The sequence below is a fragment of the Amphiura filiformis genome, chromosome 16 (genome assembly GCF_039555335.1).
Source record: "Amphiura filiformis chromosome 16, Afil_fr2py, whole genome shotgun sequence".
Classification (NCBI taxonomy): domain Eukaryota; kingdom Metazoa; phylum Echinodermata; class Ophiuroidea; order Amphilepidida; family Amphiuridae; genus Amphiura; species Amphiura filiformis.
Genome location: NC_092643.1, coordinates 50,515,300 through 50,541,157, shown reverse-complemented (window position 1 = coordinate 50,541,157; position 25,858 = coordinate 50,515,300). Strand labels below are relative to the sequence as shown.

Sequence of the window (25,858 nt, the reverse complement as noted above, 5' to 3'; positions counted from 1 at the left end):
GCAGGAAGTGTGAAAATTAAAAATTTAAAAAAAAACATTGAAATTACTGACATTTATCTAAAGTGTAGGTTAAGGTGTAAATTTCAAATTTAAAAGAAAACTAAAGAAAGTACAATTCCTGAAGCAAAACAATGACCGAGGGAAATTTTCTACTTGATAAAGTACCTGTAAAGCGACATTGCCAAGTTTGTAAAAAAAAAAATAAAGCTAAGCTTATAAATGACCTGTCGGGATTGTTTAACGTGATGATCAAGAACCGTTATTATTGCGTTAGCAATTTACAGCGAGGTGTAATTCCCTTGTTGCCGTTATTCTTAACTCTTTATCTATAGCAGACGATAGATAATGGCTTATATTTAATATGTATATAATCTTTTTATTTATGCAATATTACTGAAAACACTATTGAATACAAAACATGACTACAATAGTTTATGATTTAGTTTAGAAGCATTATAGACAACTTTGTATAACAATGCTAAAGAATGCATTATGCACGCTATAGAATTGAGTACCGGGTATGTTAGAAATTCAACCAGCGCATATAAACCCTTATAGGCGGTGTGATGTCGAGACACATGACCCTGGTAACGGTATGATGGGCAGAACTAAGTGAATTATTGATAACAAGACCTGTATGCCTTGGTACTTAGCATATATATCTATCTGGTTCAAGGACTATTCTCAAGTGTTGCTTCTCTTATTAATTTTCTTGATTAATTTCTTCACAGTTTCTAGTCTGATGCTGCATATTACAGTGCTACTGTGTTTGTTGCATGTAAGGTGCAACAATCTGGCAATGAATAAGGAGTCACATTTGTAGCAATGTCATTGATACTATTATTAGGGATGCCCACTCTCAATACAGTTTCCACTAGAACGATTTTTCATTTACTGTGTGCGTGCACTCACACACGTATTGTCTATGGAGAAACTGATCGATACAAGAAATCCCAGGCATGTTAAATGGCGTACATACTTGTTTTGATCCAAATGTAGGCCTATATCAGGGTGTTTCAAGAAATTCCTGATTCCACCAGAAAACATTCACCAAACTTTTTCCTGTTTGGTCAGTAAATAGAGAGGACCTTCCTGCATGAAGAGATCAACTTTTTTAATGAAAAATTTAATGAGATGAGAACTACAACAGGTTGAAGTGACACCATTCCGTGCATCAGGTGTTCAAACGCAATTATCTCCGAATTTGGAGTGAATCAGACAAGCAAACTTACATACTCATAAAATTTAACTATTTATGAAGACAAAATGTGTAGGATGTTAAGAAATTTAAGAATGTTTAAGCCTACATCATGCCCATCTCAAATCATGCACTTCCCGTGCACTTCTCACTACCATGTCCATTTCATAGGGAGTATAAAAACCGGGACCATCATGGCTTCCATGCACACAGTGTATTGCTCAATGTAGTAAAGATAACCTTTGAGTTGGAGCAAATTTCTCAAAATTGGTAGTGATTAATGTTACCAAACTTATGCCATGATGAAATATAATAATTTTTGAAGATAAAATGTGCTGACTTTAAAAGATTGAACAATGTTTAAGACTACCGCTTTTCATTTGAAATAATGCACTTATTGTTCATCTCCTCTATATGGAGATATTTTCCATGGCGGCCATCTATGATCATGCTTGAGGTTTCAACAAACAAACCATGGGTTTTGAGGTCTTATAGTTTTTGTTGTATGTCAACAAAATCGATTAAATTTTCAGGATGATCTTATTTTCATGTTGTTATAAGCAAATATAATGTTCCAGATAAGATAGTTAATAAATACATTAAGAAAAAGTACCTTAAAGTTGCACTTTCTGTTAGTATTCCTTTTTGGACTTTAACTTTTTAACATGTTCTAGCAGCCCTATATAAAACTGTGACACTCGAAAGGCCATATCTCTGGAATGAAACGTCCGATTAAGATTATTTAAATGCCAAAATGTTTCTTTCATCAATTCCCATCCAATAAGTTAGGTCTGAATCAATTTAAAAGTACTTCAATTTTTAGTGGACATGCCTACTATTATAACATTAGTCTTTTAAAACTTACAGAAAGGTGACCCGATATATTTTGAAAATCAAATTCTTCAAAACCTACTTATAAGCTCATGAAAGTCAATTCCGAGTTTATCATCACTTTTTTTTTCCAGGTTGGTGAGGTGACTTTTTCATTTTTCATTATTTCATCAGATTTCATTATTGACCTAACATGCGTGTTGATTTAATTAAAGCCAAACTCAAACATGTGATATATAAACATGTTTTTTATATGGGTAAGGACTACAAAAGTTAGAAAAGAGCCTGGTTTTGCTTCCAAGTTATGAATATATGTTTTACAAACAAAAATATATGTTTCCAATTGCTGTGAAAACACTGATACTTTGAAAATAATTAATTATTTTGGCATTTTTGAAAATTTGACACAGGTATTTTTGGTTTCCAAAAAGTGACGCGGGCGGAGGACGATAAACTCGGAATCGACTTTCACGCGCCTAACATATAATATGCCATCCCTTTCAAGCATTCAGGTTCAGAGATTCCATACTCATTTCAAAGGTGACTACATCACAAGGGGAAATTGTCATAAAATTAGTCTTCTTTTGATATAAAACATTTAACTCGGTCAAGCCATCAATAAACTAATTAAATGAGTTCAAATTGCACTCATATCCTTTCCAAAGAGGAATGGTTACTACAAAGAAAAATTGTCATTTTAGCCTCTTTCCTTCTTTTCACCTGACTGTATCTCAAAGCTATATGCTACTATGCTTTTATTCCAGAAAAATACAGCACTAAATTTTTTGGATTGAAAATTTTATTATCCTGTTTTGCCAAATAAAACATATATCTAAATCGTCAATCCTATTCCTTTAATAGTTCTTACTGGCAATGAACGTCAAATTTGAATATTTGGTCAAGGCATTTTTCGTATGCTGTGACAATGAAGCCCAAAGTCTTCTACAATGATTCATTTAAAGTTATGCATTCTAATTTTTGGAAAACACATTTAAAAAAATCTTTTTCAAAACCAATAAAAAAACACAAAATTTTAAAATCAAGGTTTTGAATGCTTAGACTTGTGCAAAGTCTTTAAATTTTGTGACTCAAATTGTAAGAAATCGTGCAAAATTGCATGTTAGCCCATTTTCCCTTTAAATTGCACAAATATTAAAATTGGACTTTATTTGCTAGTTAGAACCAAAGGATTAGGATTTAGCTATGTTTCATTAGGCAAAACAAGATAATATTTTTTAATTCCCAAAAAAATAGTCCTGTATTTTTTTGGAATCAGGAATAGTACTCCACCTTCATGAATCTGACACAATTAAACCAGGACATGCAAGTCACTGTGAGCCAAACAATCTCTTCTCTGATGGCAAGGATCAATATCCTCCATTCAACAAGCAAGGGTCAAATGTTGACCTCAAGTTGTGGGTATGAGTTTTTGTACCCCACATACTCCAAGGTCATCTTATACATATGGTCGAATCCAACGAAAAGTGTACACGGCATGTTCAGGGCCATAACTTAAAAGTATTAATCAATTGGCATTCGATTTTGTATTGTGTTTATTCGCTTTGATCATACGCCGGCGCCATATATAATAAGACCCCTTCTGTGAAAAACTTACACACAGAGACCCCAAAACATGCTATTTTTACCCATTTTTTCAAAATATTTCTTAAAGTATTTTTAAAACATATAAATCAGTTATGAAAAGAAGTCATTGGATTGAATCTAAATTGATTTCCTGAAAGGTGTGTATTCAAAGATTGCCTGTTCAATTTTTCACATATTTGTACATAATTATGATTTTTTTTTGATGATAATTTTTTTTTTTTTATTTTTTTACATTACCTACTAATACAATTTTTCATAGCACTAGATATATCTTTAAAAATGGAAATCACTAATAAATGCTAATTGATACAAGCTTTGATATGTCCAATACTGAAATGCATTGCATTCGGACATCTTTATTATTGTGTTTAGCTGCCAGAAATTCTAAATGGCACAAAGGTAGGTTTGGTAAAAAATATGCATTACCTCCGAATACATGTTAAAAGCTGTGCCATTTCCACAAAGTGAGAGAATAGTAAACAATAGTTAAGCAATAGGTGCAGGGTAATACACTCTTTATTTCTACCAAGTTTCAATAGCCTGCGTTTAAATATTTCTGAGATGTCAACAATAAAAGCAAGTATTCAGAGGTAAATTTCGGTAACCGAATGTTACCTACGAATACAATTTGACATCATGACAGTATTGTGAAACACCGCCATTCATGCCAATTCCCATATTGGTACATAACAAAGGCCTGTATGTTTGCTATCAAATCATATGTCAATGAAAGTTGCGAATTCACATACATGCCCACCATGCAAAACTGAATACGGCTTAATTGGTGAAAAATATGTACTGAAATAGACGACGGTCTGCTCATTTGAAAGAAAAATCAGATTCAAAGAAGATTAGAAGGGGATAAATACTTGATTTGTCAACTGTCATGTGTGCTTCATTTTAAATGTTTACCGACCTTCTGGTTTCTGAGTAATTTGTGTCCAAATTGATTTATTCGAAGGTAACTTTTGACGTTTTCGCTAAGGTTACCTACGAATACCATGGAAAAAACGACTGTTCTCATTGTCTCATGATCTAGACAACACATTGATGGACCCTGGTATAAAGCTAATTGTAGTTGCCCTCAAACGAAAGGCCACAAGACGTAACTGACTCCAAGATGGACTTCACAAGTCTGCAATAATGGTTTTAAGCGATTTGTGTGCAATTAAGCAAATTAAAGTCACTTTAGTGCCTTTGTTTCTTACTTCAATCCTCTTTCAACCGCTGTGAACCGACATTATTAATACATGATAGGGTCTAAAGTATCAATAAACGCACATAAAGAAAATAATACATTCAAAGTGCTTTATAAAATGAATTTTTGATTCCGATATCCACCAAAAGTCTAATTCTTACCTACAAATACTGAAATGTTACTTACGAATACAGCATAATACATGCCATGTGTAGTGAAGTGTATCTACCAATGGAAATTAATTGTCAAAAACTTTAAGCGGTACCCCAGGACACTATTATTACCCATATACGGATTCATTCAACAATTATTTATTATGTAAAATTGCTGATTAACTACTTGTATATCAAAATGAAATGGTCAAAATCTTGCTAAAAGCATCAAAATGTTTTGATCTAAGGTAATAGCATTTATTCATTTGGACGTACCATCTGAAAGAGATCTAAAACTACCATTTTATTAATTCATTACCATAATAGCAAAATTTAAACCTCTAAACTCAATATAGATATTGTTAAATCGCTTCATGTTACCTACTTAATACCCGGGTTTCTTCACCTTTTCATTGTATAAAGCGTTTGTGTATGCGTATAATTCCTAATATTCTTGAAAATATATATCCTACTCGTTCTAATACAATGTGTAAATTGATGCATACTCATAAATAAAATACAGAAACTGACCTAAACTTCATTTTCAAAAATAAACTAGCATAAATTGACTAAGATCATATTGATCGCGTTATAAAATAAAAACAAATATTTTCTGGTTGAGCTAGCATTTTCCTGACACCCTGTGGTCTACATTACACGAAAAAAAAACGTTAATGGGAATATTCCATTTGTTTTATCTTGATTAGTATTGCGATAGTGAAAGCATCCTAGTGGTATTCGTAGGTAACATTGGGTTTTGATATCACATTTACTATCACACGCCCTGGATTTATTTTTCAAGATTGGTAAGGGCACTCTTGGTTACTTTAAGGCCAATATGTCATCAATCCATGGGCAAAAGGAAAAAATTGTGGAGACATTTTTATTTCGGACTTTTATTTTTGGCCCGTGGACACTTTTGGTTGGATTCGACCATATAGAAGCCCATTAGGATAAAGAACTGTGGCCATATGAGCAAGATGAAGATGCTAGTGAGTGCATATAAAATACAGTTCACTCATTTATTACTAATCATTTTTTTTTACCAAAGTCACTTTTAAATATTTAAGGCACACTGTTCTGCTCCAATTCTGACAGCATGAATTAGGACACACATTGGAGAAAGTAGAACATTTATTTTACCTTTCAAATCATCTGGGACTATACAAAACACAATAACCCAAAATGGGCTCATTCCCAATGCCATAGTTCAATAACTGCCATCCAACAACCACAGCTTAAACATTGACCTCTGGTTTAAGGAGTATGAGTTTTTGTACCCAAAACCTTTGAGATCATTCAATGAGATATACAGATATACTGGGGTTGAAGAACTGTGCCATTATGGATGAGCATGTTAGCGATCCTAGTGGAATGTAAACAGGCTTTTCACACAGTATCCTCCTGAGGGAGGTTCTTACATGTGAATTTAGAACCTTCATTATTTACAATAGCACCCATTTTGTTTTCAATAAACTACCTTGTCATTCTACACAACGCTTTCCCTGCGCATCACTTCTGCACATCTGGATAACAGCAATGAGCTATTCTATTTGCAATTTGCAATATCTGTGAGGACGATTTAACAAAAGTCTTTCACAGAGGGAGTATGTTTTTCAAATAGAATTGTATAGGGTTAATTATTTGTACACCCAAACTCCCTCTGTACAGTATGTCAACTGCTCAGTGCCAGAAGTGGATAAGAGCAATAGCTGCCCTGTGAACATTTGACAATTTACACACAGTATATTGTACTCGTCTACACATGGCAGTTACACATGGCAGCTATTGCTAAATCTTCCACAGGGGAGTGTGGGTTTCAAATGGAATAGCCCAATGGTGATCATGTATAACTGGACATCTTTATGCTACCCCCGCCACACACACTTCTTTGTTTTCCAAGTAACCATACAATGAAAATAACAATAATATATTCCTTTTGTAATAAAGGAAGTTTAAAATTGCAAATTTCAAAAATATGTCAAAGAATTCAAAATCAATGAAAAGTGTTAAATTAATTGTGCAAAAAATGTCAGATATTTTTTATGGTATAGCAGCATATCATTTAACCTGCCCCAAATTCTGCCAGATTTGTAAAACTAAAAATAAATAAACTGTTCTCTCTTTTATTATTTGCCACAAAATCGTTGAAAACTCACAAACTATAAATACTCACAAACTATAAAGATACAAATTCTTCACAATTTATATGCTTTGACGAGAATGTGTTATTATTTGAAGTATATTAGTATGCAAGGGTTGTTTTTGTAAATGCAAATGGGTGGGTGAATAAATTAATGCCCTGCATACTGGCCATAGGCTTCAAGATAAAACGTCCCAAGCTTTGAGATATTTTTTCAAAATGTCAAGAGTTATCTTAAGAACCAATGAACCCATACTGAGCTTGTACTCATTTTAATGTATTTTTCATGCCGATTCCAAATATGGTCATGCAAATTTACAATTCTAAAAGTTTTGAATTCCAAAAAAAATTGAAAACTTGTTGTCTGCAGACGACATCCGCATGAGAGAGTTAATGTCATGTGAATATTCAAATATCTCAACCTACTTTATCCGTCAAGTGCCAATCGTAGATAAGAGGTTCAAAAATTTACAGCCACGCTTCTGAATTTCGTATTTTGAATGTATATTTGAAATTTGTGAAATATATAAAATACGGGAGAGTATAAACAAATGTGAAACATACTAGATAGAACTTGTGAAAACCTTTGATTTCAGTTACATGTAGCCCCGAAAGAAGAATGCAGAGGTGTAAAATAAGAAGATCTTAGGGGCCATTCCACTTGGTGTTTCAAAAAAATCACATGATTGCCAAACAATTCTGCAAGGCAATCTTGTCAATGACTGTAAAGAAAGTGGTGAAAATGGGATTTTCATGTTATTTGAATTCTTCTTCGGGCATATGCATTTTTACAAAGCTCACAAAAATATCCATTGAGTCCTAAAATGGTCAGACGCCGGTGATTTTACAGTACTAGGAGGACAAGATGTTCATTCAGCTTCAACTATATTATTTTGACCAAATACTTCATACTTTTTAATCTTGTGGCATTTTTCAAACTGTATTATTTATTTTGATACACCCTGTACATGTATGTAATAACCGTTACATAAAAAGACTCAAATTGTTATATTTATTGAATCATATCATAAAATGAACCTGTATGAGTACAAATTAACATATCTTTTGAGATGATCAAATCATCATCAATATTTCACAATAATATAAACCTTTTGTACTGTAGCTACATGTATATTACCCATTTGCTGGGTACATCCACTGAAACTTTTTAGTAAGAAAACATTGGTATCATTTGATTCTTGCTTTCTGATTTACATACGATTGGGAGGGCATTGGTAAATGGGACCGAAATGAGGGCATATAGGAAGTAAATTAACGACTGCTCTCTTGTTAGATTCAATCAGAATGGAAAAGAATTGGCTTGTGGGCTGAAATGGCTAATCCATTTGAAGTCCCCACTCCCTCTGTGGAAGATTTAGTGAATTCTTCCATAGGGGGAGTATGAATTTCAAATTGCACATTAACCAACTCTATTTGACACTCACCCTCCCTCTGTTGAAGATTCAGGTTGAAGCTTTATCAGAGGGTGTATGAAATTCATATGGAGCTACCCAATGTGTTCATTCCATTTGAAATTCATACTCCCCTGTGGAAGATATTTCCAAATTATTCCACAAGGGGCATGTGGATTTTAAATGGAATAGCCCAATAAGGGCAAATAGAATGTGACCCAAACCAATTTCAAAGATTGGTACAAGAGAGAATTGTAACTCAAGCTAGATTTAAAGGGATATACGAAATACAATTCAATGAAATGTTTTCTCGTTAAAGACTTAGGCATAACATTGGAAAGGGGTTAAGGAATCAGACAGCAACATTTGCACAGTAATTTTTGTGGGGTCTGAGAGAACATCAGACACACCAAATTGCATTCTGAATACATTTGTATGAGAAATGTCCGTTTAATATCAAATAATTTTGCTTTTTTGAAATTTGCTATATAATACAAATTTTATGGCAAATTATTGAAAATTAATATTTTTATATTTTGCATATTTAACAGTCCTCAAAGTAAACTTTATAAATCTAATGATATGTACTTAAAGTGTATGTAGTTGGGAGGAAAAGCTGTCCATCATTTGGAAATTTTGACCTTTCGTATTCAAGATATACATTTTTTAACAACATTTCTGTACTGTTTTCCTCTGTCTTTTTTAGAGCGTTTAATGTAAAAGGTGTCTCGTTTATGTGTGCCAAAAACTGTTTGTCACCCCCCTTTTAAAGCCTTAATGTACGATTTCCGTCAAATTTTGTTTTTGTTATTCTTTATTCAAAATGTTGAAATAATATTAGTAATAACTGATGGGAAGGGTTGCTGTCCATTTTAGGTTGAAATAGCAAGGTAAAGTGAAAGAAATCGCATTGGTTATTTTGGCCATTTAACACGCAGTTCTATGGGAGGACATATTATCATAATTTAAAAATTATGATAATATGTCGAACTTGCTCTGTTGACCTACAAAGGCAACAAATTTGGCCGATTCCATTTAGGTGCAAGTTGGCACATGTGTAAACATTACAAATATGCAAAAAAATCAGGTTTGAAAAAAAATTACCAATTTCATATCATAAGATCGTACATTATGGCTTTAACCTACCAAATACCCCCTGGCTTGCCAAAAATTCTTTCCCCAAATTTTACCCTTCCCCATGGCTCATAATTAATGCACAGCACCTAAAGAGTACACCTCTCCCTTCATATTATTTCCACTTCCACCATGTGGCTTATATCGAGTTTGGTAAACATAGTGAAATGGGATAAATTGGTAAATGGGCTAAATTATTCCAAAAAGCATACATAAAATGTACTAGCTGCCTTCTTAATTATGGATATAAATAAAAACATTAGAACTTGGTAAATTTGCAAAGAGGTTCAAATAATGGGAAATTACATGAAAACCAATTGTCTAGTTTGCTACGATTCAGGAAAACAGATTGAAAGGGGGAGAATCGGTAAATGGGATGAAATGAGGGCAAAATGGCATGCAACCAATTGCCTGCCTTCTTATTATAGACACTAGGATCCACAACATGCTCACCTATCAGGGTACCATTCTTTAACCCCAATACATTTGTATATTCATTGAATAACCTCTGAAAATTTGGGTACAAAAACTCATACACTGCAACTTGAGGTCAAATATTGTACTATGACTGTTTAATTGAGGTTATTGAACTATGCCATTGGGATGAGGCCATTGTGGTTCATACAATGTAGTGATTGAAGCCGGGGATTGAAGCAAAATTGGTAAATGGGCTGAAATAAAGGGTAAATCACATTAAATCAACTAGATGCTCCCCAGCGAAATAGCTGCAATACAACGCAACAGTGCAGGTAAATTAGGTTCCATGGTAAACAAACTCCCATACATGTGCCGCCTCAAAATTTCTTGCTACTTTTAAATGTTCACTAATTTGGAAGATTTTGGATTGGGAAATTAAATTTGCCAGCAGTTATTTGCTTTAAGATTTCCATGGATGACAACTAGCAGTTGAACATCTTGTATATTTTTACTTCAGTACATCATCATTTTTTCTTTTTTTATATGAGGTTTTATAATTATGAGAGTTCTGCACCTGACTGCACAGATTCATAATTCCAATTCATTATTCTTTCATAAATTTCATGGTTCGTTGAAGTAGATGATACCAGCTATTTCCTACCAATTAATGCTGTTCTATGGAATAATAATCAATGTGGATAATAATAAATTGTACCCTATAAATTTTTCAAATCCTACAGGATTCATCTCTTTATTATAGTTTGATCAGCTCGTAATCGACGGGCCTTATAATATTGAGGATCAATATCAATATATTTTATTTTGAGAATTGTCTGGTGATATCTTGCCAGAAGCATCACAAGTTATCTATTGAAGTTCTATACTTTGTCTACTTTTTTAACACAAAAAATATAGATCATATAGGTCAACTATATCACTTTTAACGTCGGTGCTATTTTTCGGCGTAGCAGTAAAAGCCTAACAATTCCCGCCGATTACGAGCTAATCAAAGTATATATGTATGCATCTTTATAGAGAGGGTATGGGAGGATTTGTCTACAAAGCCAGTATACGTGCAGTTTTATTAGCTTGCCTGTAATCAAGTGGTATTTGGCCTCACGGGGGTCTGCTTTTGGGGTTGTTTTTCGTTTTCATTTGCTGCTTTCGGTGTATATAGTGGCCCATACTTGTAGCCCTGTGTGATGGTTTGCTGCGGTAGGATTTCCCCAATTCTGTTATCAGGCAGATATACTGCTTTTTCAGTGTCTGCACCAATTAAATCCTTGCATCCTCGTCATGTGCACTCTAGCATCCATTGTTGATTGTACAAAATGAAGTTATCTGATACATTTTGATTGACTTTGTTCATAATATTATTATTATTATTTCCATGTATTGTGAAAAATATTTTATACTCGTACGTAAATCACAGTCTGGTGTGTTGACCAGGCCTGGAAGTCCTGGAAGTAGATCTATCTTTGGGGGTGAAGGAATTCCAGAAAGTCAACCTTTTTTGAATGAAAAGTACGCCTCCACAGATTTTTTAAAAAAATGCACTTTTGGGGACTGTTTGAATGCCTTATCATCAAATAGTTGGCCTTTTGTGATTTTTTTTTTTTTTTTTCTGCCAGTTTTGGACTTTTTTATTAGAAAAGTGGACCTTTGTGGGTGTTGAGGGGGTCCCTGCATAAAGGCATGTTTTTGACTACCCCAGTTCATCCCACAAACAAAATAAAATGTAAAAGATGTGTATCATTAGTCAACAGAATAGTATACACACAACATCCAGGGTGGTAACAATCAAAATACCACATTTTTGTCCTTGTACTGGTTAAAAGCAGGCCTAAAATTCCACCGGGTTATGTGAAAAAATTATGAGCTTTTACCCAATACAAAAATTGGCATTTTGATTTTAAAGTGGGAGATGAGGTTGTCAATCTGTTCCTACACCTTTAATAGTACAGGGAAGAATTTTGCTGGAAATCCTCTAAGGCTTTTAGGGACTAGTAACCATACAACACATAAATAATTCCACACTGAAATATTGTTACAAATGTAACAATATTTTTCTAACAAATTGCCTGCCAGTAGAATCAATCAGTATTGAGAATTAGGTTCACTAGATCTGGGGCAGGCAGTTTTATTAAGGCTTTATGAGCAGAATCAACATTATTCACCTAGTTTTATACAAGTGAAATCACACAGTGATCGTATGGTCGAGGATACATTTCAGAACCAAATGTATATCAAAAGGCATTCTTTGCACATGCATACATGTATTGGCATTTTGATTTCATTACATTGGTTTTACATTTTGCTATTTGCACAGTTTATTAGAACATTTAGGGGAGGTGTTCTGGAATAAAATAATAATCGTTCTTGTTCGATACCAATAGTTGTTGTGCTATGGCTTCATAAAATCTGTTGTTTTGTTGTTGTTTTTTTAATCAAATTTGTCTAAAGTGATGAAAAAAAACCTGCTTTATGGACAGACATGTTTTTTAAATCTGGTCGGTCAGGATTTTTTTGTTTTCTTTATCAAATTTGTTTAAGGTGATGAAAAAAAACCCAGTTTTATAGGTAGACAGACTTTTCAAGTCAGTGGGTCATAATTTTATTTTTTGGAAGGTAAAATGACCCCAACAAATCATCAAAAGCTTAAAAAATCTTCAAAAATATAATGATTTTTTTTTCAAAATCAATCAATTTTGGCTTAATAACAGCTGATTTTACATGATTTTAACCAAATTTTAAAAAAATCTGGATCAGGCTGCCCCGTAAAGTAGGTTGTTATTTTTTTTAACGCCTTATTAATTTTTAAATATGTGAAATTTCCAATCTTTATAATCTTTTATTTATTAATCTTAACAAATATTTTGTTAAAATTAATATAATACTAAGAAGGTTTGACATCATTACATATTTGCTTGGATTGTTACTGAATACTTATTGTTATATTATTTGCTTAGTTCTGATGCCAAATAAATAACTAAAAAGTTCATCTCAACTTTTGAAAGAAAATATCAAATGAACTATATTTAATATACAGTAAGTACAGAAAAACTTTATGGAATTCTATTGTATTGTAATTTTTTTTTATTATGGAAAGCTTATTAAAGCAAAAATTTTCAAGGTTGCCTATGGCTCCCATACATGTAGATTAACCTACATGTACATATTTTACAGAATTTGTAGAAGATCTTTACAAATTTACTAATAGTAGAAAATCTTTATAAATAAACTGCATGATGTAGAATAATTGAAACCTCTTTAACTTTTCTTCACATTGATTATTTAGGCTTGAAGCCATTAATATACAATGTTGGTGAAATTTTGAATTTTACTATTCTTTGCCAAAAATTATGAATTAATATTAGTAACAACTGTCAGGAAGGTTTTCTGGCCATTATATGGGCTCATATTTAAATTCCCTTACACAGGAAGGTGTGCGCCATCCTGCAGCTTTCCTGTGCAAGCCTTCTTTTGTTAAAATCCTGGGCAGGGTGTATCACTGATGCATATAATCCATCCGTTTTATGACCAAGCTTTCCTGAGGCGCGCGCTTATCCTGCCTTCTTTCTGTGTGAAAACATGGTAGGGTATTTCAATGAGCCCTAAGGTGAAATAATGAAGTAAAATGAAATAAACCCCACTCACTATCTTGGCCACTTAACTGTGGAGCTCTATGGGGGATTCTTAATATCATATTAACTACGGCATTAATTCAAATTACTACATTGTCTTACAAACACAACATATTTGGCTGATTCCAATGAAGTATAAGTTATGAAATGTGTAAAATATTTCAAATGTGCTAAAACAATCAGATCTAAAAACAGATAACCAATTTAATTTGAAAAGAATGTACATCATGGCTTACACAATTTTGCGCTGCAGTCAGTGTAACACCAAAATGTTAAATACCTACACACAGCTGACCTAACATACAGGAGAGATTAATAGGGTGATATCAAGCTATATAAGGCCATTACAATTAGAAATATGCTAAATTTACACAAAACCCGTCATGAAACAGATGCCACAAGTAACATAATCCCATTGCTGCTGCAGAATGGGATCCCACACATCCCCGTCAGCAAACGACCTGGTTTTCATTTGTTTATTACGTACATACAATTTCCAATAAGCTTTCATGATGAGACCTAAACAAGCCTAAGTTCCTAATTTATTTTTTCTTTCAATCTATGAACCAAAAATCACCTCATTCCAAATGGCACAGTTCAAACATCACCATTTGAAAATCAATGCTGAAAATCTGACCTTACATGTGTAGAGTATGAGTTTTTGTACCCAATACATTAAAAGGTCATTCTATGAATGTGTAAATATATTAGGGTTGATGAACTACACCCTAAAGATGAGAGTGTGTTTGCATCCATTGAGAGAAAACTAATTTAGCGGCAGAATGTATGCCGACGCATTTCATCACACATTTTGGTCGACGTAATCAATTTGAAGCCTAAATGTCAGCCCGGAAGGGAAGGAAATCGTAACATCTGGGGATGGAAACTATGAGTTCTTGCACCTATTGAAGTATATTTAAAAATATGTTTATTTGTTGTAACAGGCTGAGAACACATTAACAGGTGCATTATTTTGCCAACTTGAATTACAAATGACCAGTATTTTGATATTGACATACAAATCGTCCCCTGCCCCCCCCCCAGGGTTCGTGAGTTTTTGCCACAGGTGGAAAAAAAGCGCGGTTTTAACCGCTGTTTTTTCCACTTGGCAAAAAACAGTTTTTGCCAGTTTTTGCCGGCAAAAATGGCAAAAACTAAAAAACTGATAAATGTTTCACTTTTTTCATCTCAAAACAAATTATTAAGTCACAAAAGTAATTTCCTAGATTTAATACGGCAAGATTTGGTAATTCTAAGTAACATTTTAAGAAATTAAATGTATGGATTTTCATTGCTCACTAGTGCACTTAGTGATTATGTGTCATATCAAATTCAAAACGTTTTCATTTAAGGACTTGATGAGACAAAAAATATGTTAAATGATTCATTAAACGTTGCGTGTTACCGTTTATGAGGTTTCTGTGTTACTTTTTAATACTTGACTGACTATATGTGAGTTTTTGCCAGTTTTGCCATTTTTGCGGTTTAAACCAGGCAAAAGCGGAGTTTTGCCAGTTTTGCCAGTTTTCCGGCAAAACAGGTTTTTGCCGGCAAAAACCGAACCCTGCCCCCCCCCTCCCCCAATTGATGCCCATGCCCTTATGGGTGATAATGTGATATGACTTACTTCCAGTAGATATTCATGTGCATGGAGGTAAGTTGGTACAGCACCTTCACCTATCAGCTCTGTATCAAACACCTCAGCTACTAGAATGTTGGCTTTCTCTGGTAAGTCACCACCTGTATAGCAAAGAACAATCAATCAGTACATGCAATCAACATTATGACAAGGGCTCAACCGATACGGCATTTTTCTACCAGTCTGATATCCGATATCGATGTTGTAATATCGGCTGATATATGATCCGATCCAATATCGTAAAAAAAAAAATTGTTTTCAAAGTTTTTGGTAGCAAGTTTGGACAACCACTGGACCTATTCTGAAGTGCTAGGATCATTCACAGCACTTCAGAATAGGTCCAGTGGTTCTTCAAAGTCCTCAAAAACTTGAATTTTTTTTTATTACCGTAACCACTCGGGTATAAACCCACCCCCCTAGATAGCAGATTTCACTTCAAAAATCGGGGTGGGCTTATAACCGGGGAAGGGCTAGTGCTTGAATTTACAAATAAGCACAATCACCCCCATTTGTATATATGCCCAATGTACCAGTATTTTCTTACCGATATCCGATCCTATACGGATATGGAAAATATCAGGCCGACATGATATCCGATCCGATAATCGGTTGAGCCCTAATTATGACCATGTTTTTACTTAAGTTGGGACTCTAATGACGTGTGAACTAAAACCAAACACATATTGCCATTTATAAACTAAATGAAGTATAAAATACACCACTTACAATCTCCTAGCAAGCAAATTTCAAACTATTTCACAGACCAGCAGTGCTTTGAACCGCAAAAAAAGAACATTGGACCACTAGCACTGGTTCATTATTATACAGTTGCTGTACATTAATCTACATAATGATTGAATAGGCTTTCATTATCTTGGCTCAGTTGCTCCTATCCATTCAAATTGGATGGTAGTCCAACTCAAACAACTGAATTCTTCCTTATTACAACCTCCCTTTATCAATACAAATGGACTGGAAAGACACGCAGGCAAAACATTAACCCGGGGGAAGAATTTGTTCTTCTTCATTTAAAAAAAAAAATGTAAACATACATGTAGACAATGATATCAGTGGAGAGCATGGGTATTGACAATATTTATTCTAGAATAATTTTATTTCCTTTGATTTCCTACACTTAATTAGGGACTGTGCAATAATTATCTACACACCAAGGTAGGCAAATTTCAAACCTTCTCTGCATGCCAAAAAGAACTCAAAAAAATTGTCCGCATATCCCCGTCACTTCCAAAGTCAAGTGCTGCCCCCTTCTATCAGCCTGCCAAAAAATATTTTCCCCCTTGCTTTGCATATATTTATACCAAATTTTTGGGAACCCAATTTGCACACCATAAAATATAGCCTAGATATATAATGCAAGTATGGTGTGTCGAGCAGGATATTTTGCATATTATATGAGGTGTCTGTACTATTTTTCTGGAAATGAGACCAATCGGCCTATACCATTTGAAACCTATACACCCCTATGGACATAACCTTAATCTTCCACACAGGGGGTATAGATTTCAAAGGGAATAACCCAATTTTGGTTCATCAGTGGAGACAGGTGCAAAATTGTGTCATTACTTGTTGGACTACCACATGTTATAAGATGTCTGGTACTAATAAATAGAGGCAAATTGCATGTGTTCTAAAAGGGGGCCCATGTTGACTAGATCGAAGCCAAATGTTACGAGAAATTAAGCTCAGAGATGAGCCGTACTGTATTGGGAAACAATAACATTGCAATATTGCTGACTACAACAGCAAACCAGATTTAAAGTTGCATTGAGTGTAGATCCTTGTAATTTTGAATTAGAAGTATGAGAACTGCAAACATTTAGGCCTAACATGTAAGGCCGCATATAATTAAAAATTTGTATCATATCCCACCCTTTCTGGAAAAGAGAGGAGGGAGTGAGTTTTTTTTTTGGGGGAGGATGGGGCTAAATTTTCATAAAATCTACATTGCTAGCAGTTTTCAGCATCTGCCCTTTTTTATTCAAGATTATGAGGGGTTAGTTAGACTCCTTAGCATTCCATAAACACACTTGTAAGTGATTCATGCTGACTAATAAACTTGTTTATCAGCATTGACATTTTACAAAAGTATTAAAAACTGAAAATTTAATATGAAAATTGAAAAATCAAAAATCAAATTTTTATTTAGCCTAACTCGCAGTTTCATGTGGTTTTTCCACTCCTATATTAAATAAACATCAGTCAACCATGTTTCTCTGATAAACATCCCACTGTTGTTGCATTTTCCAAAAAGGGTACTATGGGTCATTTCCACTAATTCCAATAATTTTCCACTTAAAATCCAATTTCAGTAGAGAAGATGACCTATGAGACATGTTTGCATGTAACCTGCAGTGTCGTGTGGTTTTTCATTCCTATAATAAACATCAGCCAACCATCTTTCTCTGAATTTTCCTAAAAGGGTATTATTTTTAATTAGTATGCCATAACTTTCCAACCAAAAACCATCATTTTAGATAATAACCTACATTGTATGGTATTACAAAGTTCACAGTTAAGGGTTTACTGGGTATTTCAATGGCAAATTGATTATTTACAGACATGCCAAAATCGCCCAAAAGGGAGTGCCGAAGCGTCCAACGGGACTAAAATTTGATAATTTAAAAAACAAATTTGAGCCAATTTAAAGATGGTAAAGTGTAACCCATTGGGTGATCTGACACAGGATTAATTTGAAGGGGGTCAGGTAAACTCCCTATTTTGGGGGATGATTTTACATGGAATTACCCATTACTATGTCAAACTGAACTGAATCTGCTTTGACAGGAAAATTTAAGTTTAATAATATTGCCAAAATTTCAATTCTAATTCACAGGATCAGGGATTTCAAAAAAATCATATCTTACATATTCTTTTGATTCATTTGTCTTGTGTTTTTAGGTGTCAAAATTAAACAACTGTCCTTAAAATTACCATTTTCTCTTCAATTGCAATCTATATTCAGGCCATTATTTATCATTTTACTTAGATAGTATGGATGCATTTTTATGCAATTTGATAAACATAATCAAAATAAGTGCTAAATAACATCATAATTCTATAGTTCATTCAGACTTACCTGGTCCTACTATGACCTCTGTTGACCGCTTACTTATAACCTTAATTTTATCACTGAATCCATTTTGAACCACAATTTTGTTGGCAGCCTCAGCTATAGGAGGAAATGCCTGGAAAAAAGTAAAAATATGTGTATTATACAGGAATAAAATGCACTATCATTATGCATTCTAATAAATATCATCATAACAATTGCGTGTGTGTCAAACTTGATCAGAATTCATGCATTCAGTAGTGAAAATCGCATCTCGTTACTACTGTAAAAGTGGAAATTTTCGCAGAATTAATTTTTCGCGCTTTTGCCAATTTCGAACGGTTAAGTTATTTTTAAATTTGCGATTCATAGTTTCCTTACATTGAACTATACACAAAAAGAATATATTCGCATGTTGTTATTTTCGCGGTAGCAGCTTTGAACGTGAAAAAGCGCGAACATAAATGCGGCGTAAAAATGTCCACTTCTACAGTATGTCGTTGATGAGACGGTTCTGCATCGATAAGTGACTCACATGACATGTAAATGACAAGTTTGGCACCTCGCAAATTGTCTGCATTGAGGTTGATGTGTGTGGAATACATTAAACTTTATTCTCAGACTTTTGTATTGTTGTCAGGCAGGATAGGGACAAATTTGAGATGAGTGCATATATTAAAGTGGTTACATCAACAACTATACTGTGTTATTGGGCTATTTAAGATGAAACCCTAGCACATTGTGCTTCTGTGGACAGCTGGCAAAGGTAATCTCAAGAGGTCCGAAACTGATGCCAAAATATATCAAATTTAATGAAGAGACCAAAAGTATATAGTTGATAAAACTTCGACATGATTTAATGAAGCTAAATTTGCCCATGAAAATGTTTCACAAATTTTGCTAAAAATAATGACAAATTAGCATTTTCACCAGATCTTTTGAGATATGTTGAAAATGCCCAAAACAGTTTTCTTAAATTTGCGACCCATAGCTACACTAAAAGCCTGAAAATGCAGCCCCTCCCCCATGGCTGGAATTCACCCATTGCATGGATCCGCCATTGTGAGGAGAGCCTCGATATGGCAGCATGCATGAATGGGAATTGAACCCCAGTTCTACTTTTCATGTCATGCCAGTTTGAGGCTCTCCTTGCATCATGGCGGAACCGTGCAATAGGCGAATAGAAATGAGGCCGATCATCAGCTGATTTTATCATCATTTTGGGAAGAGAATTTGGAAGAAGACTTCTAAATGCTTTTCCTGTTGGATGACACCAGAGGAATGACAAAGTCAACAATTCCAGATGACATGGAATATACAATCAACTAACAAATGGGCTATTCCGCTTAAATTCCACACTACCCCTGTAGAAGATCTTCCACAGAAGGAGTGTGAATTTCAAATGAAATGAGCACATTAAACAGCTCCATTTGAAACTCATCCTCCCTCTGTGAAAGATTCAGGTTGAATCTTTCTCAAAGGGTGTATGAAATTCAAATGGAGCTGTTTAATGTGTTTATTCCATTTGAAATTCCTACTCCCCTTCTGGAAGATATTTCCAAAATCTTCCACAGGGGTAGTGTGGATTTTAAATGGAATGGCCCAATGTTTGTCCATCAGCTGGCTCCTGTGCTCAACATTACCGTAATTTCCGGAATATTGGCCGCACGGAGTATAAGCCGCAGGTCCGAAAAAATGCTAAAATAAGATTCAACGGCGGCGTATAAGCCGACCGCCATATAAGCCGCACTACGAACAATTCAAACTTCACAATTGTACAAGAATCAAATTAAAAATGCAAGAAAAATTTACAATAATTTTTTTACACTTTCTATTAAATCGCTGATGTTATGGTAATGATTGAATGATAATTCCATCAATGCGATCATGATTAAATTGGGACGGGAATGACGGCGGCGTCGTTGATAATTTCGAGGATAATACTCAAGTCATGTCAGTCAATCAATGAGACTGTCAATCAAAATCTCCATGAATGAACTGACATAAAAGAGGATTACGGTAAACGATGTTTTGATGACTTTGAACAATTTGTCGATTGGCTCACTCACCGCACCGCCGTATAAGCCGCACAGACTTTCGGCGGCTCCAAAAATAACGTATAAGCCGCGGCTTATATTCCAGAAATTACGGTAGTCAAGTCTTCCTACTTTCACCTCACAAAAAGAAAATCCACAAGAAGTTATAGACCATAAACTACTTGTTATTAAAGGTTGGAAAGCAGAGAAATACTGCTACTACAAAAAAAAAGTTTGAAAGTATTTTTGTCAAAGCTGGGTTATTTTGAAAGTATTTTTGTCAAAGCTGGGTAAAGTTGTATGTTTTAATTCATTTGGCTTCTATTGAACAGCTACGCATACTAAATTCAATGTGTCCCTGGCTGGTCAATACATGTAGAAGCAACAGTAATTAAACTGGACAACTTGATCCAGCTTTGGAAAAAATACTTTCAATTTTTCAAAATAACTTTTTTTTGTAGTAGCAGTACATGTATGTCTCCGCTTTCCAACCTTGAATAATAAGTAGTTTAGGGTCTATAACTATTAATGTTCGTAAAATTCTTTTTCCAATCTGATATTTTACCGATGACGCACATATTGGTAACGATCCGATAATCGATCCGAAATTGGATTGATCATGAAGAAAGGAATTTTTTGCAAAAATTTGCTAATCAACAAAATACGCTGACATTGTACTGTAGCTAAACAACACTCTTCACATGTCCTTACCAATTGTATTACTTTTAATTTTAAAACGTATAATTATGACCATTAAAGTGCAGACTTGAAATTTCTTTTTATGAAGTGTTTCTTTTGACATAGTACACTTACCTCACATGCATGTACAGTGTCAGCCCCCGATGATGCAGCCATCATCGCTAGTAACCCAGTACCAGTTCCTATGTCTATCACTTTGGCCTTTTTGCCTCTGGAATGCATCAATTTAATTGCTCTTCTAATACCTTCATAGTATTTCTTATTCTGTAAAGTGAAAAAAAGGGTAATGTATAAAGATAAAGTTACGATAATTTACATCACAGTAAACACAAAAATACTTTTAATGCATTTTGGTCATGGCTTGAAAAAGTGGGGAATTTGGGAAGCTCCTTTCCAGGAAATATTGGTGTTTGGAGGGAAATTGTGGTATTTGGAGGGAAATTGTGTCTTTTTTGTATATAAAACATGCTCATGATAAATTGTTGGAAATTTCACTTGCTTCCTGGGAAATTACCATTTTTCAAGCCCTGATTTTGGTTATGGTCAAAATGTTTTAATAATATTCAAATGTTTATATAACTGTCATCAAAACGTTTTTAAAATTGTGTGATTTTCATGACATGAATTCAAGAATTTTTTTTCTTCCACATACTTCTTTTTCCTTCTACGAAACTGTACCAATTTTTGCCATTTTTTTCTTCAGCTAGCCACCCCCAGTTCCCAAGCCTGCATGCATGATATTGAAAAAAAATTTAAATTTTATAGTAACCTCAAATTCAGATTTTCTCTAATATTTGTTTTTGTAAGTAACAAGAATTAGCAAATGTTTGTTCATGGAAACAGTTATGTATTCAAGGAAATGAGCCAATTTTATGCAAACTTCATACTGCACTAATAAGAGTCCTTTCCCTTCCATGTACTGTGAAAATAATGTGCTTTTATAACAGTACTTTAGTTTTACAAATTGTGAAAGCAATGGATAACAAAATTAATTTCTTTTGATATTTTGTTACAGTTATTTAAAAATGCAGTAATCCAATAGCTTTTTTTAGGGGGTCAATTTTTTTTTAAATGTTATATTAAACAATTAAAAGGCCATGTAACGGTTGGAGAAATATCTGTTTAAACGCTTCAGAAAAATAAACCGAAATCGACAGCCCTATCATTTCCTCACAATTATAAAGTATAACTCCACACTTATTCTGAATTAGTAAAGCCAAAATTATCTGAACTAAAAACAAAAACACATGAATAATAATTGGATTTATATTCCACATCTACATTGTACTTGATCAGTAACCCCTCGGCAAATTTAATATGTTGCCCACAAAAACGTTGAAGCATATCTCTCTATCGGTTTTCATACCATAAATATGCACGATATTGTGTAGTACTTTACTGCACAGTGTGCCAAATTGATTTAAACACACCTTGTGAACTCAATTCGTCCCAGAGGGGTGAAGACAAGCAAGAAAATTGCAAGCGAAGAAACCGTTCTATTTTTGAACTCATCTCATCTGAAGTTTATGGCAGGGCAAGGGCAATAACAGAACTGTAATATTTTTGGGCTACAAAATTATGATTTTCAATTGAATGTATCGCTTAGGGTTCGAAAATACTTTGATTATGTCTTATGAGACCAATTTTGAGGAGATTCTATGATTCTAAGCCCATCTGCATTTTTTTAAGCCTTGTTTCAAATTATCATATTTCAGACACATAAAATTAATCATCACACAAGCAGTTACTAGAATTCAAGGACTTAACAAGGATTTTTTAAGAGGGGGTGCAGGAATTTCAAAAAGTGGTTTCGCCCAAAAAGATCTGTTTGCATGTAAAAAGTAGACTTAAACCCCTCAAAATTGGACTTTTTAAATATACTGGGGGGGGGGGGTCATAAATTTTTGGAAAGAAAAATAAGGGGGTCATAAATTTTTTGATGACCAAAATGTAGGGAGTCACAAGATGACCACATATATTGTGTTCATTTTATTCAAAAAGACTGATTTCAATACAATTTTAGCCTATAGGGGGTAGTGTATCAGTGGTAGGGGTCATAAAATTTTTGTTACCGAAATAGGGGGTCGCAATTTTATTGACGCCAACTTTTTGTAAATTTGGGACCACCCCTTTCGAAGAAAATGATAGCCCCTTTACAAATCCTCCAATACAAATCATAATTAACAAAACGCACTGCTAGCATTAAGTCCCTTCACGCGGGTGTCGACTGCAGACGACAAGTTTTTAAAAAAATTCGAAATTCGAAAATTTCAGAAATGTAAATTTGCATGACCATATTTGGAATCAGCATGAAAAATGCATTAAAATGAGTACAAACAAGCCTAGTATTGATTAAGTAGTTCTTAAGATAACTCTTGATATTTTGGGAAAATATTTCAAAACTTTTTCCATTGAAGCGCATGGCTAGCACGCAAGGCATTAAGTCCCTTAACTTACACTTGTAAAAATGCCATTCTACTTTACCACATGTATACAAAAGAATAGAGTCAGTCACAATTTGAGAAAATTTACATTTTCTTCGCTTTAAGCCATCATATATTAATGCCGAGTATTAATCAATTTATTTCACAGACACACACATAGACTATGGAACACAATAGCCTTATCCCAATGACACAGTTCAATATCCTCAATTGAACACTCATAGTGCAAAATTTGACCTCAAATTGCAGAGTATGAGTTTTTGCACCCAAATTTTCAAAGGTCATTCAATGAATGTGCACATATATTGGGGTTAAAGAACTGTGCCCTGATAGATGAGCATGTTGTGGATCCTAGTGATAGAATGCTGGCTGTTTCGCCACAAGACTTTTCACTGCATGGGCGTTTCAAGTTGCATCAGTGTTATATGTATGTAGGTGGACTGGAGAGTCAAAAGGGTTCAACACAGATTCATAAGTGCTTGGAAATGGTATTAATCAGTTGTTTGTATCAAGTTTAATTAAAGATGAATGGTTTATTTTGTGATTTTAATCTTGCTATCCCCATATATTTCTGTTGTATACAATATAAAATATTAGGTGGGGTTATAAAGGGCTTTATGATCAGTTCCGTAACTCAATTTCTCTTATTTGAATTATGGCCCAAAGCATAGCGAGTTGCCTTGTTCTGATACAGAGCATTCATTCAATAGGTTCACTGACTTTTTGAGAAACGCATTCAGGGAAATTGTTGTCATTTGAAGAGAATACTTAATATTTAAGGATCCCATTGGAAATAAGCCTGAAACATTGACTTTTATGTGCTATCCTGGTTCCTAGTGTATTTTTATCTTCACTTATATCCTTTTCTTTTTATTTGTCTAGTGTCATATATATATGTAATGTATTTTAAACTTGTAATAATATATTTATGTATTTCCTATTTTTATAATGCTGTTTTGTATGGAACCAAATAAAATCAATCAATCAATTTGGCTTTGAACTTTGCAAAAAGCATAACAAAAATGGGGAAAAATAGAGAATACCGTAACCACTCGGGTATAAGCCCACCCCCCCTAGATGGCAGTCAGATTTCACTTCAAAAATGGGGTGGGCTTATAACCGGGGAGGGGCTAGTACTTAAATTTAGAAATAAGAAAAAATCATCCCCATTTGTATATGCCCAATGTACCAGTAATTTCTATCATCTATGTCATTTTCTTTAAATTCTAAGTGTGGAATGTTAATTATCAACTAATATTTTTTTCTATTTGTCTTTAAATGTGAGAGAAAAGCATTGATTTGATTTAAGAACTTGGCCAAAATTTAGTACTGGGCTTATAGCCGAGTGCACCCTTGTTCCCAGAATGTCTTGAAAAATAGGGGGTGGGCTTATACCTAAAGGTGGGCTTATACCCGGGTGGTTACGGTAATATGAAGGAAAAAGGTTGCAGCAATTTTGATGATTTTTATTTTTGGAAAACTTGACAATTTAGGGGAAAAACTCATGAGAATTGCTAACAATTACTCTAAATTGTGCTGAAAATATATAAGGGCTCATATTGAAATACCCTACCACGCTTTCACACAGAAAGAAGGCAGTATTCCCCTCGCTAAACGCGCGCCTCAGGAAAGCTCGGTCATAAAACGGATGGATTATATGCATCAGTGATACCCTGCCTTTTGAAGTGGTCCATGACGAATGGGAATAAAACAAACTGACTATGGCTCATCGCACAACCCAGGAAAGCGCGCTCCTAATTTAAGTGGCTAATTGCAGTGTTATAATCACACAGGATTTTAACAAAAGAAGGCTAGCAAAGGAAAGCTGCAGGATGGCGCACACCTTCCTGTGTAAGGGAATTTCAATATGAGCCCTAAATCTAAATTCCCGGTCTAAATTGTGCTGAAAATATATAAATGTATGTGTTTTTGGTAAAATAAGCAATAATTGAATTGAAGTTTAAAACTGAGTGACAGATTATCATGGCTGGTAAAGTGTACAAGATGGTTGGATAAATCATCCATAATTTGCAAGAGATTCCGCACATTGCAGGAGGGTTGATTAGCATGTTGTACCAGTGGTTATAATGTATACATATTACTTGATTTGTGAAAAAAAATATGCACCTGATTAGTAATCACATAAATTAAATATCCAAATTAATCCTATAGACACAACATTTATGTTGATATACGGTATCTCCCATTTTGAAATGAATCATGTTCTGAAATGAAT

The 25,858-nt window shown here is 34.1% G+C and overlaps 1 protein-coding gene across 2 annotated transcripts in view; it reads right to left on the bottom strand.

Moving 5' to 3' along the window:
• LOC140136151 (protein arginine N-methyltransferase 7-like) overlaps nucleotides 1-25,858 on the bottom strand; it is a 73,876-nt gene that overhangs the window by 12,088 nt on the left and 35,930 nt on the right. For both annotated transcript variants that reach the window (XM_072157855.1, XM_072157856.1), the window contains exons 3-5: nucleotides 21,293-21,442; nucleotides 18,471-18,579; nucleotides 15,362-15,474 (exon numbers count right to left, since the gene is read on the bottom strand). In XM_072157855.1, the coding sequence (XP_072013956.1) occupies nucleotides 15,362-15,474; nucleotides 18,471-18,579; nucleotides 21,293-21,442 (372 nt within the window). The remainder of the gene's footprint in view (nucleotides 1-15,361; nucleotides 15,475-18,470; nucleotides 18,580-21,292; nucleotides 21,443-25,858) is intronic.